The 20,422-nt window shown below is 52.5% G+C and overlaps 1 protein-coding gene across 1 annotated transcript; it reads left to right on the forward strand.

Annotated features, from left to right (window-relative positions):
* Nucleotides 1-9,743: 9,743 nt before the first annotated feature.
* LOC309603682 (olfactory receptor 14A16-like) lies at nt 9,744-10,673 on the forward strand (the record flags this gene model as incomplete). The annotated part of the gene is made up of 1 exon (XM_082338619.1): nt 9,744-10,673. The coding sequence occupies one exon, from the start codon at nt 9,744-9,746 to the stop codon at nt 10,671-10,673; it is 930 nt and encodes a 309-aa protein (XP_082194745.1).
* Nucleotides 10,674-20,422: the final 9,749 nt, after the last annotated feature.

The raw sequence follows: 20,422 nt of genomic DNA on the forward strand, positions 1-20,422 counted from the left end.
CCCCTCGGAAATGACTTGGGCACGAGCTCAATCTGTGAGCTGCAATGTCCCATGTAGCACCCTCCCAGCATCATAAGGATCGTACACTGCCCTGCCAGTGGTCCCTCCTTCCACCCACAGCTTCTTCTCATAGAGCTGTGGGGGTCTCCCTGGGAGGGCTGACTGCTGACCCTGGCAGGTGGCAGAGTCCCTGCCCCAGCACACAGCCCTTTGCGGTGCAGGGACCCTGCTCTGAAGGACAGCCCTGGCCACCCTTGGATGCACACCCTTGTAGCAATCCTTTGGAGAAGGCAGCCATGATGTCCTGTCCTCTGACAGTGGGCAGGAGAGAGCATGTCCTTCTCCACAGTAAAGAAATCCTCAGATGCATCCTGCCAATTCCTATCTGCAGCATGATGTGCCATGTCTAGGAGACCCCTCCAAGACACTCATGTGCATTGCCCCGCTGCCAGAGACTTACTGCTTCAAGGACTGTAAATAATTCTCCTCCAGTGAGCTCTGAGCATCCTCCCACTCCACACTGCCTTTAAGCTCTCTGAGCCTTGCAGATCTCCCCTCGCTGCCTGCAGGCAGTGCCCTCAGCCCTGCTGCGCTTTGCAGAGGAGCTGCTCCTGGGCAGAGCTGTCTCTCTGCAGGGCTGCCCACTTGCCATCAGCTGCCTCCATCCCAGGAGCCCAGCCCAGCTCAGCAGCAGAGGCCCAGCCCAAGGCACCACTTTCTCTGCCCCTCTGGGCTCCCTCCAGGTGTCCCTGGGGCTGCAGGGGAACCTGCTGTGAAAGAGGCTGAAGGCATCTCTGATGTTCCCTCCCTCAGCTGCGGAGAGACACTTACTTCCCGCAGTGTCATTTCTCCTATCAGGAAAAGATTTTGGCATGAGAATCCCCTTTTTTTGTCCCATCATTAGACAGGACACACAAAAAGGTGACAAGGAAAGATCTAATTTCTTCAAGCCAGGGGGATATCTTCAGTTGAGTGAAATAGGCATTTCATTCTGGGTCTTTAGACCTGGTGCTAGAAAGACATGCAGCTCTCTTTTTTCCATGCCTTGTCTCTGCACTGACAAAAAGCCTTTTCAAAGTGTCTTGGACACTTGGCACTGGGATTCCTTATGACAAATCAGAGCTGGCCTGGTTGCACAGCTCTGTTGCTTCAGCCCAAATGTGCAGCAGTGCCCTCAGCCAGGGGCACAGGCAGGCAGAGCTGGAGCTGTTCCTGAGCAGACAGAGCTGTGACATGGTGGCAGAGCTCAGGACAGCTGCTCTTCAAGGACAGCATCCTCCAAGCTCCGCAAGGGTCCAGATCAAAACTCAGTCTAAACTTGAAAGGCAATTGAAGGGCACCATAAGGAGTGTTTACTGCTTCAGGAAGAGTTAAAGAAGAAACAAAGATCCTGTGTGGCCACTGCTGAATTTAGGAAGAGCAGGTGTAGATAGATCTGAGATTCTGTGTGTCCTCTTTGCCTCAGTCTTCCCCAGCAAGGTCTCCCAGGCCTCTGTGACTCAGGGCAGGACTCTGGAGGTGAACAGTCAGCGGTGGATGGGGATCAAGTAAGGGATCACTTGAGCAAACTCCAACCTTCCCAGTGTATGGGACAGGAGCGGCAGCATGGCAGGGAGCTGAGTGAGCAGGCCAATGTCACAGCGAGGCCACTCTCCAGCATCTTTCAGAGGTCAGGGAGTCTGTGGGAACTCCCTGACAATGGGGAAAATGCAAGCATTGCAGGCACCTTTCAAAATGCCCAAAGGATGTGCAGAGGAGTGAAAGGCTGTGCCCCAGAATGTGTCCACTCGGATCCCATTTCTGGGTTTCTGGATGAGAAGGGGATTAGATTTACCCAGGGGAGCTTGTCTCTCACCATCCACTTTGCTTTCTGTGATGAAAGGACAGGATTGCTGGATGCAGGGAGAGCAGTGGTTGTCTTTTGACCTGGAAGTCAGTGAACTTTTCAACATCACCCACTTGCTCCAATATTCTTGTGCCCACGTTAGTATATTATGGTCTGCCTGTTTGGAAAAATTGGTGGGTAAATAACCAGATGGATGGTCGGGCTCAGAGGAACGTGGTCAATGCATGGCACTCTGCCTGGAGGCATCTAGCTAGCAGGGTCCTGCAGGGGTCTGTGCTGCCACCTGTCCTGTTTAATATGTTTTTAATGACCCAGAGGAGATGAGAGAGTGCTTTTGCATAACATTGAGGAGAGCAGACGCTACATTGGAGGGCAGGGTGGCCATCCCAAAGAACAAAGACAAGCTGGAGTAATGGGCCAACAGGAACCCCAGGATAGCCAATAATTTGTGGCCTTGAGGTCGATTAAGCCCATGACACAACATAGGCCAGGGACTGCCCAGGTGGGCAGCAGCTCTGTGGGAAAGGCTTTGGTGGTCCTTGGGTTCCATTAGGCAAAAGAGGAGCAATCAGGAAAGAAGGCCAACAGCATCCTGGGCTGTAGGAGCCGGAGCACAGCCAGTCTGCTCAGCTCTTTTCACACCATAGCCAGAATATTTTCCTAGGTTTTGACATCCCACAATGTCAGAGAGACCTGGACAAACTGGGGCCAGGTCAGTGTAGGGCCACCAAGGTGAGTAGGGTGGGAGAAATTGTACTGTGAGAAGAGGCTTAGAGAGCTGGACTTGTTCAGACAGGAGTAGAGAGGATCTTGTGGGAAACATGCAGCAGCATTGCAGGGTTCCCAGGAAGATGGAGTCAGGCTCATGTTCATGACAGAAGGACAAGAGGCAATGGGCTGAAAGAAGAGAGGGTCAGGCTAGATAGAGGGAGAAATTATTCCAGCATAAGGATAGTCAAGCGGTGGAAGCTGTTTCCCATGGAGCATGCACTGGCTCTATCCTAGAATGTGATCAAGATGTGCTTGGATAAAGGCCTGAGTACTCTGTCTGAGCCTGCTTTGAGCAGGAGGTTGGTCCAGACACCTCCCGAGGTCCCTTCCAGACAGAATGATGCTGTCTTTCCTTCCCCTTCATGTTTTCCAATTCGGGAGAGCTCTCAGGTTCTCCCTGACCCCAGAAGTCATGCACCTCAGGTTCAGGGCTGCTTGACAGGTGTCCCCAAACTGCCCTGACCACATACAGATTTTTTTTTACCTTAGGTACATGGTTCAGCCTGACAGACAGGGAACGCCCACTGCTTGGGGTGTCTGTGCTCAGTCATGCCCCATGACCTGACCTGGCTCTCCTCCCCTCCTCCACTCCTCACACTTGGGTGGGTGTCAGGAAACCCCCCTGAGCCTGGAGGATGCACAGCCCTCCTGGGGTGAGGTCCCACCACTGCAGGGGAAGAGGAAGGGTTGGTGAGACACATGGGCATGCAGGGGGAGAGCAGTGCAGGTGCAGCAGTGAGTGTGTTAAAGGCAGGAAGAAGACTTGACATGTCGGGGGCTGTCATGCTGAAGTGAAATAGGTTGAGTCTTCATTTGGAGGCAGCAGAAGCAGGAGGATGTGCAGCTGAGTGCTGGGATGTGGAGCTAAACAGAGGATTCTAGCATGTCTGGGGCTTGGAACTCTTGGGTGAGAAAGCAGCACTAGCAAGGGTTTGGAAGAAATGGGATGGGTTGTGGGGAGCTCAGAGGCATTGGCAAATGCCCAGAGACACAGAGCTTGGTGCTGGAAGCAAGGAAGCAGGCACAGGCACAGGACAGTGTAGCTGTGGTGGGGATGGCCAAGGGCCTTGGTGGGGCTTTGACGCCCCAACAGAACTGGGGCCCTTGTCCACTCAGGTATGGCTTCTGTCTCTTCCACTGAGACCCACGAGAGGACATGAGGTCCTTACAGCTCCAGCGCCTTGTTGCCTCCTCCTCACCCACCCTCCATAGAGCCTGGCAGGTGTCCTACCACTGACCTGTGCCTGCCATCACACACTCCCACATCACAATGCCCCCAGGAAGAGCTCAGAGCATCACAAGAGGGAAAGAATCCCCCTCTGCAGGGGATGGGGGTCAGGGCTTGGCCAGCCTGCTTGGTGAAACACATCAAGGGCTTTCACAGTGGGAAAACATCTCACATTGAAATGTCCTCCTGTGCCAAGGGCCTCCGACTCCCTGCTCCACCAGCCCCCAGGGACAGGAACCTTGTCTGCTCATTCCCTGCATGGTCTCTTCAGTGATGGCCTTCAGCAGGGCCTGCTAACACCCTCCCAAACCTTCAGCTGTGCTGCTTTTACTGCTCTGGAGGCTTGCTCAGTCTTTCAGGAGCTGCAGTTCAGGAACTCGGCACCAGAGGGCTCATTGCCACACAAAGCACCACAAGGAGCCAAGCCTCGGCGTAACTTTCCTTTAGTCGTCAATTCTTATGCGGCTTCCTAGAGAGATTTCAGGAGTGCCGTCAAAGTGAAAAGATGTCAAAGCAAAGGGGCAAAGTGAATAAAATGCTTGATTTTGAATAGCTGGTTCTGCATTAATCCTAACATGTTTGGATTACAGGAATGTAATCAAGTAGAGCCTGCGCCATTGAGACCCACCTGGATGGACTGGCACAGCCACCCCCGTCAGGGGGAATCCCCATCTGCTAGGCTGAGGCATGCATTCAAGATGCAAACCTCTGCAGTGCCCACTTGTTCCAGGCCTCCAGGTAGAGTGTGACTCATTCTGTATGGCCCTCTAAGCCTCTGTCAGCTCATTTTGCTTTTGCTACCCATCCCTGCAACTCTCAAGCCTATGGGAGCTTTGGCTTTGGCATCCCCCTTACATACAAGGGTAAGGCTTCTAAATAGCAAATCTATGAAGCCAGATGGTTTTTGTGAACTCACATGCATTGGGACATCTCCAGAAAACCACAGCTTTGTCATTCAAGAAACAGAATCTGCCACCAACCTACCTCCTTCCCCTGCCACAGCCCCCACTCTAGTCCAGAGAATCAGCCACCAGGGAAGCCATCTGAACTCCATACATTACCCCCAGAGCATGAGGTGTCTTTCAGCCATACCCAATGTTTATTTTGGCTCTTTCCAGCAAGCTCTTGATTCAGAACATTGGCTTTCCTTATTGCTCTCGAATACTGTTTAATTTTCTTCATTGACAGCACCAGCCAGCCCTCCAGATGCCTCCTTTAGGTGGTCTTACTCATCCTGTGTCATGTGGATCTATGACATCCTTAACAGCATGTCGGTGCCTCAGTCTCCTTATGTTAATTTGAGGGTTTGCACTGCTTGGTTAATAATCTTCATGAATAAAATTCACCTCTTCTCCACACATGTCTGTAGTACAGCTGTTTATGTTGGATGATTCCTTTCTAGACTCCCTATTCCTTAAAAAGAGAAGCACACAGTATCAGAACACTTTCAAAAAATCCTGCTTAGTAGCAACATTAACCTGAACTAAACCTTTGATAGTAGGACAAAATTCAGCTATGTGTGGACTGCAAAAGCAGTGAGGAACCCTCTCCTTTCTTCCTTTCTCCCCATCACTTGCTCAGGTCTTGGGAGGAGAAGAAATTAAAAAAGGTGACATTCCTGGGTGCCAATGACTGAATTCTGCTCCCATGAGTCCCTGATGTCGAGACCCTCAGCTTCTGCTGAATCTCTTCTCTTTGGGAACACTGCAAGGCAGTGGCTCCAATGTCATGGTATGCGTGCAGGTGCCCGACACTCTGACAAGATAGCAACGTGAGCAATTGCAGGACAGTAAAGGTAATGTAAGGGGTGACCTGTTTCATGGATTTGCTGCCCAAGGTAGAAAGTACCTCAGCAACCATCTCAGAGACACCACAGGAGGATGTAAAAGAAGACAAGCATGGCCAATGTGAAAAGGATTAACTAGCATGGTGGATTGACCCCAGCCAGTAACTAATGAGCCACCCAGTCACTTGCTCACTCCCCCAACAGCAGCATGGGGAAGAGAATTGGAAAGGTAAAAGTGAGAAAAACTCATGGGTTGGAATTAAGGAAGTTTCATAAGTGAAGCAAAGCTGCCTTCACAAGCAAAGCAAAAAACGAATTCATGCCATTGTTAGGGAAATGTTCAGCCATTTCCAGGAAACCTTCCAGGCCTTCATCTCATGTAAAAGTGACTTGGGAAGGCAAATGTCATAACCACAAATGTCCCCCCTTCCTATTCCTTTCCCTGATCTTATATAGCTGAGCGTGATATCCTATGAGAAGGAATAACCCTTTGGTCATTTGAGGTCAGCTGTCCTGGCTGCATCCCCTCCCAACTCCTTGCCCAACCCCAGCCCACTCATTGGAAGGGCAGCGTGAGAAACAGCATGAGAAAGCCTTCCTGTTGTTTAAGCACTGTTCAGCAATAGCTAAAAGAGTTTTGGTCACAAATCCGAAACATGGAACCCTCCGGGCTGCTATGAAGACAATGAACTCCCTCCCAGCCAGCCAGGGTAGGCTGGCCTTTTTGGATGGTGTGAGAATGAGAACAGTGAAGAATTTGAGAGGGGGGGAAAAGGGAAGCAGTAAATTAAAGATGAGGCCAGGGATGGCATTGGGACTGTTTGGGGTGCCTGTGCTGCTGCCTTCTACCTGATGTGAATTATTTCTACAGTCAGAGGGACCCTGAGGGCTTTCCCTCATGTTGAGGACACGGAGAGGTGAGGAATGAGAGTGTCATTCAGGCTGGTAGGGACCTTGCTAGATATCTGTAGAAAACATCCTTCTCAAAGCAGGGTCACACCAGGTTGCTCATGGTTTTATCCAGATGGGTCTGAGAAACTTCCAGGGATGGAGGCAGCGCACACTCTCTGGGAAATGGCTTCCCATGTCTGGCTGTCCTCACCTAGCAAACGCTTCTCCCTATATTGAGCCTGACCCTCTCGTGTTTCAGCTCATTGCCTCCTGTGCTCCTGCCTCGCAGCACAGTGTCTTCTTGGGAACCTCACTATAGGCAATGCATGTCTCTTCCATCCTCCCCACAAAGCCCTCCATTCTCCAGGGTGAACAAGCCCAGCTCCCTCAGCCTTGGACAAGTGCTCCAGCCTTGACCATCTCTGTGGCCTTCCACAGAACTTCTGCGGATCCTCCAGCTTGCCAATGTCTCTCTGGCATTGCGGGCAACCAAAACCTGGGCAAGTATTCTGGATGTGGTGTTAGAAGTGCTGAGCAGAGGGAGAGAATCACTTGCCCTGGCTGTGCTCCTGCTCACAAAGCCCAGGATGGTGTTGGCCGTCTTTGCTGATGGCTCATCTTTTGCCTAATGGAACCCAAAGACCAGCAGACCCTTTCCTGCGGAGCTGCTACCCGCCTAGACACTCCTTGTCCTAGGACATTTCAGAGCCAGTCCACTTTAGGAGCAGGACTTTGTTTGAATCTTTACTGGATATTGTGAGGATCCTATTGGCCCATCCCTCTAAACTGTCTGTGTCGTTTGGGATGGCAGCCCTGCCCTCCAGCCCTGCCCTGCTCTCCTCAATGGGATGTCTTCTACGAATGGTATCAAAAATTACTCTCTCCTATCCTCCAGGTCACTCAAAAGATGTGAAACAGGGCAGGTTGCAAGCTAGACCCCTGCAGGACCCTACTAGCTAGATGCTTCCAGACAGAGCACCACGCATATACCACAATCCTCCAAGCCCAGCTACTCTCCAGCGGGTATTTTACTCAGCTACTTATCCACCCATGCAGCCCATACAATCCTAACTTGGACACAAGAACTTTCTGGAGGGATGATGCTGAAAGCCTTGATGACTTCCAGGTAAAAGACCATCTCTGCTCTCCCTGCATCCAGCAATCCTGTCCTTTCATCACAGAAAGCAAAGGGGATGGTGAGAGACAGGGTCCCCTGGGTAAACCCAGTCGCCTTCTCTTTCAGACACCCAGAAATGGGATTCGAGTGCACATGTGCTGAAGCACAACCTTTCATTCCCCTGCTCATCATTTGGGCATTCTGGAAAGGTGTATGCATTGTAGAGGTGCTGCCAGTGATCAGGGAGTTCCCAGAGTCTTCGTGACCTTTCAAAGTTAATGATGGAGAGTGGCCTTCCTGTGACATTGGCCTGCTCACTCAGCTCCCTGCCATGCTGTCCCTCCTGTCCCATAGATGGGGAAGGTTGGAGTTTGCTCAAGTGATTCCTTACTTGATCCCCATCCACCGCTGACTGTTCACCTCCAGAGTCCTGCCCTGAGTCACAGAGGCCTGGGAGACCTTGCTGGGGAAGTCTGAGGCAAAGAGGACACCGAGAATCTCATCTCTATCTACACCTGCTCTTCCTAAATTCAGCAGTGGCCACACAGGATCTTTATTTTTCCTTTAACTCTTCCTGAAGCAGTAAACACTCCTTATGGTGCCCTTCAATTGCCTTTCAAGTTTAGACTGAGTTTTGATCTGGACCCTTGCGGAGCTTGGAGGATGCTGTCCTTGAAGAGCAGCTGTCCTGAGCTCTGCCACCATGTCACAGCTCTGTCTGCTCAGGAACAGCTCCAGCTCTGCCTGCCTGTGCCCCTGGCTGAGGGCACTGCTGCACATTTGGGCTGAAGCAACAAAGCTGTGGAACCACACAAAATCTGACTTGCCATAAGGAATCCTGGTACCAGGAGTCCAAGACCCCCTGTGTACAAAGGCTTTTCATCAGAGCAGAGAGATGGCATGGACAAGAAAGAGCTGCATGTCTTTCTAAACCCAGGTCTAAGGACCCAGGGTTTTCTGCTCTTGGTTGGCTGGATGGGCAGTGGGAGATGGGAATTTATTTCTCTGCTCTGGAGTAGGCAATGACACCCCAGTTCTCTCTAGGACTTGTCTGAGCTGCTCCTTAGCCCCTGCACACACAGAGATGCCCCTGGGCAGTGCCCTGCTTCCAGGAGGTGCCTGCAGGGCAGAGCTGAGCACACAGCAGGTGGGATGGGGTCTGTGAGCGTGGAGAGGGAGGAGCTGTGGGGACACAGAAAGGGATCGTGGCCAAGAAGAGCTCCAGGCAGCAGAGACATGGGCAGGCAGGAAGAGAGACCTGCTCCCAGGAATGCTGTGGGAGTGGGGATTCAGGCATCTCCCTGCCATCCCCTGCAGTGCAGATGCTTTCCCTGGAGCAACCCCCTGGTCTCCTCACTCACACAGCAGAGCCCCTGTCCTGAATGTCATGGGGACACAGCTGTAAGTTGCCTTCCCATCAGCCTGACAACCAAATAGGAGAAAAATTCAAGTGTCTGACTGTGTCTGAGGAGGTTGGAGATCTGCAGTTGGAAACTGGATTCCTCTGCTCCCAGCACTGGCCTCTTTGGGGCAAGTGCCATGTGCAATCGTCCTCAAGCTGAAAGAGCTGCCAGCACCGGGCAGCTGAGAGCAGGGCTGATGGACAGAGCGGCTGTCCTCACTCTGCACTAAGGGACAGTCCCTGTGCCCAGTCTCAGCACCCACAAGGTTTCCCTTGCAGTGCAGCAGAAATGCCAGGCATTGCTGCATTCAAACCACTCCTCCGCTGTGCTGGGGCAACTAGAGCAGAAGGCACAACCCAAACTCCCCACAGCTCTGCTCTGCAGTCAGGTGAATTGGGAGTGACAATGCTGAAAAGCTCTTTGATATCACGAGTGGATTTAATCTGAGATCACCCTGAGTTCCTTTTTACCTATTGCTGTAGGGCAGGACTGAGTCCTGCAGAGCCCCCAGCAGAGCCTCCTGCTCCCTGGGGCACCCTCAGCCAGCACCAACCAGAGCTCACCAAAGCTCTTCCTGAAAAGTGAAAGGCAGTTTGGGGGGGGTTCTATGATAACTTGGGTAGAATTTTCTCGAAGCAGTCAGCCCTAACTTCTCCCTTCCTTTACCTCCTTGAACAGATCCCCATGCGCAGAGGGACAAAATGTCCAATGACAGCTCCATCACCCAGTTCCTCCTCCTGGCATTCACAGGCACACGGGAGCTGCAGCTCTTGCACTTCTGGCTCTTCCTGGCCATCTACCTGGCTGCCCTCCTGGGCAACGGCCTCATCATCACCGCCATAGCCTGCGATCACCGCCTCCACACCCCCATGTACTTCTTCCTCCTCAACCTCTCCCTCCTTGACCTAGGCTGCATCTCCACCACTGTCCCCAAAGCCATGGCCAATTCCCTCTGGGACTCCAGGATCATTCCGTACTATGGTTGCACTGCACAAGTCTTTCTGTTTCTCTTTTTTATTGCAGCTGAGTTGTATCTTCTCACTGTCATGGCCTATGACCGCTACATTGCCATCTGTAAACCCCTGCACTACAGGACCCTGCTGGGCAGCAGAGCTTGTGTCCACATGGCAGCAGCTGCCTGGGGCACTGGGTTTCTCAATTCTCTCCTGCACACGGCCAATACATTTTCCCTCCCCCTCTGCCAAGGCAATGCTGTGGAGCAGTTCTTCTGTGAAATCCCCCACATCCTCAAGCTCTCCTGCTCACACTCCTACCTCAAGGAACTTGGGCTTATTGTGGTCAGTGTCTTTGTGGAATTTGGCTGTTTTGTTTTCATTGTGCTGTCCTATGTGCAGATCTTCAGGGCTGTGCTGAGGATCCCCTCTGAGCAGGGACGACACAAAGCCTTTTCCACGTGCCTCCGTCACCTGACCGTGGTCTCCCTGTTTATCAGCACTGCCATGCTTGCCTACCTGAAGCCCCACTCCATCTCCTCCCCATCCCTGGATCTGGTGGTGGCAGTTCTGTACTCAGTGGTGCCTCCAGCAGTGAATCCCCTCATCTACAGCATGAGGAACAAGGAGCTCAAGGATGCCTTATGGAAACTGATCCAATGGGTGCTGTTTCACTGACAATAACCTGCCTCCCTTCCTCCGCATGTCTCCCCGAGTTTATCTTAGGCCACAAGCTTCCTTTTTTTCTCCTGTGATAATTCTACTTAGGGATAGTTTTCTGGTTTTATACTCCTGTGGAAGTTTGATCCTGTTGTGTCTGACCCTTGCACAACACTGTGTCAGATGTGGCCCATCAAATTGTAGCTCTTCAATAAAAGGGCACCTCCTGGGTGCAGTGCCTGAAGGCTGGGCTCTTCTTCCAAAGTTCCTTCCAAGAAAATGTCCAAGGAATTGGTCTTTTAAAGTTTCTGTTCTGCTTTTGTTCTCAGTGGTTTTGGGGTTAAGCGCATGGTAACACTGGGTTCCACTGGACCAAGTGTTCTGATTTAAAGTAGCTCTTCTTGGTGTCCAATGGCAGGGGAGATGGTCCATGAGCTCCCCATTGTTTCCTCAGTTTGCTTCACGTATGACAGGACTGATGGCATGTACCAGGCTCTCTGGAAATGAATTTGGAGGGGTCAGAAGAGGATGGGGACTCACCACATAACTGATGTGGGATTGCAATGACTGGAAACGCAGAAGATGGAACACCCTCAAAGGTGAAGTCTGTTCAAAAGTAAAGCACTAAACTGACATATCCACGAACGTGGACTCTGCAGTGCCATGGGAATAAGAGGGGACTCAGCAGGCACAGGGAAGGAAGAGTGGAGAGCTGCAGGAGCTGCCTGAGAACCCCCAGGGCCAGGACACTGGTGCTGTCCTGGGGAGTGGGGCTGGTGGGAGCAGAGGAGGGGGCAAATTCAGTCAGGCTTGGGAATCAGATACAAGATGAATTCAGGAGAGCCAGAGAGTGCCTAGCCTCTGTTTCCTCATGCCCTTGTGGCCAGCACCAGCCGTGGGGCTGATGGGGAGCCTGAACCCCGCTGTCTGCCCCCCCAGCAGCTGCTGTGGCCTTCAGAGGGGCTGGGGCTGTGGGGTGAGTGCCCAGAGCTCTGCAGCAGCCTGCGCTGGGCAGTGCCATGGAGCCAGCCCAGGCTGGGCTGCTCTGCTGGGCTGGGCTGGGCTGGGGAGAGGGCAGGGGAGGTGGGGAGAGGTGGGGAGGGTCTGGGCTGGGCTGGAAAGAGCCTGAGAGAGAAAAACACCAGTGTAGAGCTAAGGTGTGTGAGTGTGCAGGGTAGGGGCAGCCAGCACTCCCAGTGCAGAGCCAGGTGTCATGGTGAAGGAAGCAAGGCATCAAAGGTGCAGAAGAGAGGGGCCTGGTCTCTGCCATGTTTCCAGGACACCCTGGGGAAGCTGCCCCAGGAAATTGTCCCAGACCAGTCCCACCCACTGGCCATTTCCATCTCTGGCCATACACCCCAGCCCTGAGGAGGGACCTTTGCTGCATGGTCACCCCCATCCTCCTATGGGGCTCAGTCATACCCAACTCCACTGCCATTATTAATCAAAAGGAAAAGAGTTACCTCCTGACTCTCATTACACAACAAGTCCCACAGCTCTTGCCACAGGTGGACTCTCAGCCAAGCCTCTTCTCAGACACCTCCAGCTCAATCAGGTGCTTGTCTCAACCAATTCTGAAAATCTCCATTGACTGAGATCTCCCCAGCTGGCCTGGGTCCATGCTCTGGTGTTTGGCTCTGAGGGATTTCTGATAAACCCAGCTCTCTCAGCCTCTCCTTCTCCATTATGTGATCCAGGCCCCAGCCATCCTTCCGTCCTCTGGAGGACTTGCTTCCGTCTGTCAGGATCTTCCTTGTGCTGCTGAGCCCCAGGCTGGACACAGCAGTCCTGCTGTGCTGGTCCTGTGGTGGGTTAGCCTTGGCCAGCAGCCAGACACCCACCCAGCTGCTCACTCACACCCCCAGCTCAAAACGACAAAGGCAGAAGATAAGGTGGACTAGCTCATGCGTCAAGATAAAGACAGGGAGATCACTTACTCATTACTGTCATGGGCAAAGAAGAGCTGACTTGGGGAAGATCAATTGAATTTATTGCCAATTAAAAGAGATTTGGACAGAGAGAAAGCATAGCAAAAATATTCAAGGCCATTTCCCCACCCCAGTCCTTCTTCCCAGGCTCAAATTACTCCATTGCTCCCAATTCTTCTACCCACCCCAACCCCAAGAGGAGCTGGGGGGATGGTGAGTGGGTCTTACGGTCAGCACAGAACATCTCTGCCACTCCTTCCTCCTCACACGTCTCCCCTGCTCCAGCGTGGGTCCTCTCCACAGGATCCCACTGTGTTTGCTGTCAGGGCTATGTGTCGTTCATTTCTTTCCATCTTACTTTTCTCTTGCACACTCACAGAATGACAGATGTTGAGATTGAAAGGCACCTCTGGAGTTCAAGTGCAACTCCCCAGCTGAGACACGGTCAGCTAGAGTAGGTTGCTGAGGACCTTGTCTAGGAGGGTCTGGAATACCTCCATGGATGGAGGCTCCTCAGCGTCTCTGGGCAACCTGTTCCAGTGTTTGACCACCCTCACAGTGGAAAAAGTGTTTTCTTGGGTTCAGAGGGAATGTCATGTGTTTTTATCTGTGTCCACCACCTCTTGTCTTGTCAGTGGGAACTACTGAGAAGAGTTTGGCTCCCTTGTCTTCATTCCTTCCCTTCAGGTATTTATGCACATTCATAATACCCCCCAAGCAATGTTTTCTCCTGGAAAATTAGTGAAAAAAAACATACTTTTTCTAATTTTTCTCCAGAGCGCTCCATACAGGAAAGATATGGACCTGTTGGAGCTGGTCTAGGGTGGGCCACAAAAATGATCAGAGGGATGGAACACCTCTGCTGTGAGGAAAGGCTGAGAGAGTTGGGGTTGTTCAGCCTGGAGAAGAGAAGGCTCTGGGAAGGCCTTCTTGCTGCCTCTCGGTAATTAAAGGGGGCTTAGAAGCAAGATGGGGACAGACTTTTTAGCAGGGCCTGTAGCGATAGGGCAAGGGGTAATGGTTTTAAACTAAAAGAGGGGAGATTCAGACTAGATAGAAGGAAGAAATTCTTTACGATGAGAGTGGTGAAACACTGGCACAGGTTGCCCAGAGAGGTGGTAGATGCCCCATCCCTGGAACCATTCAAGGTCAGGTTGGACGGGGCTCTGAGCAACCTGATCTAATTGAAGATGGCCCTGCTCACTGCAGGGGGGGGTGGACTAGATGACCTTTAGAGGTCCCTTCCAACCCAAACCATTCTGTGATTCCATGATTCTTTCTATGATTTGATGATAAGTAAGTACGGTGCTGGGATATCATAGGTGACTGAGGAGCATTAGCTTTGAAAGCAGCTGGATGTGTTGCTTGGGGATTCACAGCTTTGGCAAATCCCCAGAAAACCACAGCTTTGTGTTAGAAGCAAAAGGCAGGGAGCACAAAAAGACATTTGTAAAGCCTAGGTACACAGTGAGGTGGGGAATCTGGGGGCGTGACCAAAGTCTGCAGGAGAACTGCTGCAGGCATGGGACAGCATGGGAGAGCCCATGGTGGTGGGGACGACTGAGGGCTTTGGTGGGGCTGGGGCTTGCCCAGCACAACCAAGGTCTCTCTCCTCTCAGCTATCAATATTGTCACTGCCACCAAGAGCCACGAGGGGACACCATTTCCTTACAGCCCCATGGCCTTGGTGCCTCCTCATCCCCCCACAGAGTCCAGGCAGTCCTAGGGTTGTCCTGAACTCGTCATCGCACACCTCCACATCACACTGCTCCATGAAGAGCCCTGAGCAACACAAGAGGAAAAGGATCTCCCTTCCCACGTGCCAGGGATCAGAGCTTGCCCATCCTTCTGGATGAAACCCATCAAGGGCTGACGTGGCAGCAAAGCCACCTGCACATTGCCTTGGTCACCTGGAACCAGTGCTGACCTCTTGCCAGTTTAAGGCAGCCCCCAGGGAGGGGTACCTCCACCCCTGCTTCCCTTCATGGCTTCAGCTGTGATGGCCCTCAGGGCGCCCACTGACACCCTCAGAGTCCTGGAGATTTTAATTACATTTTAAAGGCTTCTTCAGCGGCTTGTTCAATCTCCTTTCGGTAGCTGCAGTTCAGGAACTTGGCAGCAGAGGGCTCATGGAAATGCAGATACCCTAACATGCCATGGCCCTCTGCAGTTTTCTTTAATGCCTCCCTTCTTGTGTGGTTCATTAGGGAGAGTTCAGGAGTATAGTCTAAATGAGAAGATGTCAAAAAGAAATAACATTTTTAAAAGATTTGTGCATTTTCATTATTTTCCTACTTACAGAATAAACAATATAGACAATCTCCAAGTCAAATTGATTCCGACGGTCTCATGATGAAGTATGAACATGCGGGAAAAGCAAGACCCTTTCTGTAAGGCACTCTAGAGACACTCTTCATCCCACCCACCCCACCCCAACCTGCCATTTCTCTCACCAGTCACCTGAAACTCACATCACTCACATTAAAATCGAAGCTTTTCCCAGTCAGGCTGGAGCTGAATGTCTCAGCCTCCATTTCCTTCTGCTTTCCTTGAAGAAGTGGCTGCACAGACACACAGCATTTCTCTTAGTTAACAAGAACAAAATCAAAAAGAAAGAAAAAACAAGAGTAGTTCAGTAAAGAATAAAAAACATTCGTCAGCTGTCTATGAAGTCCAGGTTGCCTCCACTAAATCCCACTTGTACTTTTGAGGGGAAAATCTTCAGTGAGATTAGTAGGAAAGGGCAGAGAGAAAGGCAATGAAGGAGTTGGCTACAGAGACAGTCAGGAGACAGGAGCAGCAAGCTTTCAACTGCCTGAAACTACAAGCAGCACCTGGGTACTTGGGGGGGGTCTGAGGGAATGGAGAGTAATGGGAGGAGGAAAACCAGCGGGACACTCAAAAAGGCATCTGTGCAGACAGTCTGCTGGAGAAGATGACTTGAGAAATGGTCAGTTGAATCAGGACATGTGGGAGTACCTAGAAGATTAGTGAGATTCTGTACACTCCATACCGGAGAGAGCAGTGGTCAAGCAAGTGCTGGGAAGATCAAGGTTTCTTCTCCCGAGAGCAGTACACATCCTGGAGAGTTTCATGATGGCAGCACAGGAAAACATTCTCTCTCTCTGAAAAGTATTCAAACATTTCAGCTGATGAAAATGTTCCTGTACTACATAATTGTTGAGAAAATGTTCTCATCTTTGCAGGCCGAGCTCAGTTCCTGACCACAAGCCTCCAGTGCCACTTCAGGAGGTCCTGGTGTGCCTGATACACTCACCTGGGACTGGGAGTGACCACAAGGGACTGTGAGAGACCTGGGCCCTCCAATGGAAACTGCAGATGGAGGGTGACACAAGGCATCTGTGCTCCTGTAACTCAACCCACCCTGGTTTCCAAAATTGTTCTTAAAATAAAAAAAAAAAGACAGACACTTATTTCTAAATTTCTCCATCTGAAGTGAGTCTCTGCACCCTCCTCCTCTCTGATTCCATTACCTATGGAGCTTCCTCATGAGTTCCCTCTTCACCCAAGCTGGTCTTGTCAGCTATGGACTCACTGCTGCTCTTTGTGGGTGATTCTCTCGTTAAAGACCAGCTGTACTGAGTTGTGCTGCCCTTCACTGCTGCCCACAGGATCCCCACTAAAAGCCCCCTGAACAGGCCAAAGTCTTCCCCTCTCAGGTCTGACACCTGCACTCTGCTCCTCTCCCTCCTCAGGCTGGTCAAGAGCTGGGACCCCCTATTTCATGGTCACTACAGTCAAAACCTGGTTTTCAGGTCCCTGACCACTCTTCATGGTTTGCAAGGACCTGATGCAGGTGAGCATCATCTCTGTTGGTCCAGCTGGGGGCTTTGCAAAGAAATTGCTCCAACACTCTCCAGAAACCTATTGGTCTGTTTTCACAGTGCTGTGTTCCCCCTCCAATGAATGTCAGGGTCATTAAAGTCCCCAGAAAGAGCCCCATGTCACTGACCTGGAGACCTCCTGGAGTTGCTTAAGTAAGAGCATGTCCACCTCCTCCCCTTGATCACCAGTTCTTTATCTCCCATCACGATGTCGCCCTAACTGGCCTCTCCTCCAATCCTCACCCACAAGGGCTCACCCAACCTGTTGAATTCCCAGCAAGGAGCTCCATACATCCAAGCAACTCCTTCACACAGAAAGTATTCCTCTTCTGATGCTCCCAGCCTGTGCCTCGTGAAGAACCTTTACCCATCCATTGCAGCACGCCAGCTGTGGGAGGTGTCCCACTGTGCCTCAGAAGTCACAGCTTGTGACAGACCTCGGGGCTCGAGCTCCTCCTGGCTGTTCCCAGTCAGAGGACAGTGTTGCACATCTGGGCTGCAGCCCTTGAGCCGTGGCTCCAGGCCAATCTCAGCCTTGTCATGGTGAACAGGGACACCAAGCACCCAAGAGCCCACGTGCGCAAAAGCTTTGCTGCATGACAGAGACGCGCTGGAGCAGATGGCAGATGACATTGTAAGAAAGACTTGAGGTGCCCCAAAAGAGAGCAATGCCTGCAGTCCCCAAGGTCCGAGAGAAACAGGGCTGGGCTGGGCAGCCCTGGCAGGAGAGGGCATGGCTCTCTGTGGTGTCTCTGCAGCCCTGGAGGGCCTTTGGTGGAGAGAGGCACTGATCTCCTGGAAGGACAAGGTGCTGCTGAAAGCGTCCTTGGGTGTGGACATCCTCGCCACACTCTAAATTCACTGGGCTCTTTGAAGACTGTATCGTCCAGAGGGTGAGTAAAGGATAGGGCAGAGGAGAACTAGAAGAAGCTGAGAACATAGGCCCACAAGTGGAGAGCCCAGTGCAATGTGCTTCTTATCATGCAGTGCCTTGCATCTGCTGGATAGAGATGAGACAGGGCTGGCCTCACTGCAGGGGTGGCAATCAGTCACTTGCACGCAAGCACTGAAGGAATCTGAGATGGCGCCTGGGGTGTCTGTCACGCACCCGCTCTGAGGGGACACGGCTTTCCTGTAGGTCCTCTGCTGTCCCTGCCAGCCACATGCAGTTTTGGTGGAGAGCCTTGGCGTCTCACAGAGCCCTACAGGCCTGTGTTTGGCCATTCAACGAGCAGCTGCCCTGAATTAGGTTAGGCTCCGTGGGGCTGTGTGAGACAACTCTTGTTACAGGCAACGGTCAGCTAGTCAATACAGGTAAAGGAGGGGAGAAAGAGAAAGACTTCCCTCTCCCTCGGGCACAGACCTCCATTTGGTCAGCTGGACACCTCTCCAGGTGGCCCTGAACAGCGTGAGTAGGGACAGGGGGTGATGTCCTAAATGTGGGCATCTGCCATCATTTCAGCTGGCATCCTCACCAGGCTGCAGGATGATGCCCCCAGATGTTTCCCAGTCTCTCAGTACTGCTCCATTATCGTGGACAACATCTGGTACCTCAGATGTCACCAGGTATTTGTGTGTGAACTCCTGGTCTCCATCTCCATCAGTGACCATGGGACCACAGAAAAGGAGTGCAGGTGCCGATTTTTAGCAGACACCATGACTGAAGCAAGAGGAATCTCACCTCCTGGGGGTTTGTGGCAGGCATGGGAGGGAGCTGAGGTCCCTTCCAGCCTCAAGACTACAACTCCAGGAGGAGATGCCTCCATTGACTCAGCTGATTGCCTTCTCTCAGCATGGGTAAAGGAGATGCCTCCCTGCCAGTGCCCAGGTGTCCTGTCTCATGATGGGCCAAGGAAGGGGGATTCTCAGACCTAACTGTGTCTCTGAGAGGAGAATGGCCACTGCTGCAAAGAAACGTCTCTGCGGAGGTGAGATAGGCAGCATCGGTGATTCCTTCAGTCTCTTCCCAAGGAGGTTCCTGGAGAGCCCCAGGGACACCTGGAGGGAGCACAGAGTGGGGTGGGGGGCAGAGAAAGTGACGTCTTGGGCAGGTCCCCTCCTCCTGGGCTGAGATGGGCTCCTGGGATGGAGGGAGCTCATGGGTAGCAGGCAGCAGTGCAGAGAGACAGCTCTGCCAAGGAGCAACTCCTCTGCCAAGCGCTGCAGGGCTCTGGGCAAAGGAGTAGGGCAGAGAGAGATTAAAGGCAGCCTGGAGTGGGAGGAGAGAGGAGAGCTGCAAGGGAAGAAATCTTTCCAGCCCTTGTCACGGTAAGTCTCTTGGTGCAGGGCAATGAAGCTGCAGTTCCTGGAAGGGTCTCCTAAAGCGTTCATAGCCTACAGGGTCTGTCAGGAGGCCTCCCAGCCCACGGGCTCATGGTAGACAAGGGTGAAGGGGTGAAGGCAGGGTGTGCATCCACAGCTGCCCAGGGCATTTCAGAGGGGACTTTTCCAGAGGAAGAGCAAGGCAGGGGATCCCTTAAAGGTAAAGAGCTTTCCTGAGGCTGTGCTTTCAGTTTCCTGCTGTTTCAGGAAAAAGGGAAAAGGCGCTGCTATGTTTGGAGAGGCAGACTGAGAGTCCTGAGCTGCTACACTGAGAGATCAGTAGGTCTGGTGGGAGGCAAGTCAACTGCTTCCATCCCCGCCTCTACCTCCAGAGAGCACCAGCATCACCTTTGTTGTCCTCATCAGGGTTTGTCTGACCTGTTCCTCACTGCCTGCAAACAGGGAGTACCTCTAGAGAGTGCCTGGAACAGGGAGGTTTCTTCAGGTGAGAGCTGAGCAGACGGGAGTTGGTGATGGGGTCTGTGATCCCTGACAGGGAAAACTTGGAGGGAGAAAACAGTTCCCAGCAGGGATAGCTCCAGGCTGCAAACACATGGGCAGACTGTTGTAGGAAACTCCAACCCGCAATGTCATGGGAGGGAGACTTTGGAAAGCTCCCTGTCAGCCCCTCCAATGCAGACACCTTCCTCTGAGCAAGACCCCTGCTCTCGTCTCCCACCCAGCCCAGCCTCTGCCCTCAAGGCTGTGTGGTCCAGGGCAGGAGGTGCCTCCTCTGCAGCCAGAGCTCTGGCACAGCAGAGGGGCATCTCCCCTGACACGGGGCCGCTTCCCTCTGCAGGGCAAAGGGGCTGAGAGCGACTGCCCTGGGCTTTTGCTAACCGGGAGGTGCTGTGCCCTGCTGGGTGAGGAGAAGGCTTTCCTGAGTGCCCGGCTGCCTCTCCTCTCCTTGCTTCCCTCAGGAGGAGAGTCACAGAGTTTTCCTTTGTTTCTCCACCTGCTTGTGCTGCTCTTCTTCCTGCTCTTGGGCTCCCTGGCAGTAACAGTGGTGGTGTGGGGCGAGGGGTGGTGGTGCTGAGTGCCTGCTGTGGCACTGACCTGGGGGACGCTGCCCTGGAGGTGTTTCCATGGGACCAAGGTGCCCAAGCCCTCTCTTCATTTTCTTGGCTGCAGTGAGTGGTTGGTCAATGAGACAGTGCTTCCCTTAGCAGACATCACCTTCAGACACCTGATCATGCTGGACAGGGAGTCCTGCAGGGCTGTGACCATCACTCCAGAAGGGCACAGCTCTCCTGTAGGACCTTGGTGATGTCTGAGAGCACTTGATCTACTCAAACAAAGCAGCATCCTTGTCCTGTGCTCTCCATCCTACTCTGCAGAGCTGTGCTGGAAAGGAGAGGTGTTTTGAAATCTGCACCTGGAACAGGACCCCTCTGCTCCAAGGACAGTCCAGTGGCTTTTTCAGAGCAACCTCTGGGTGCAGTTGTCCTCCAGCTGGGAGCGGTGCAAGCACAGAGCAGCTGGGCACCAGGCTGATGGACAGAGCAGCCCTCCTGGATGGGAGCACTGACGCAGGTTTACACTGGAGCAAGAGGGCAACGAGGGAATTTTATGCTTTCCAGAATATTTCCCAAGTGGGATGGGGGTGTCTGAATACTAAAACACAGTGTACCAAGACACATTTGCTGCACCTCAACTCCCACCTTCCTCTGTG

This window comes from Platalea leucorodia, assembly GCF_965183815.1.
Source record: "Platalea leucorodia genome assembly, contig: HAP1_HAP1_SCAFFOLD_164, whole genome shotgun sequence".
In the NCBI taxonomy this organism is placed as follows: Eukaryota; Metazoa; Chordata; class Aves; order Pelecaniformes; family Threskiornithidae; genus Platalea; species Platalea leucorodia.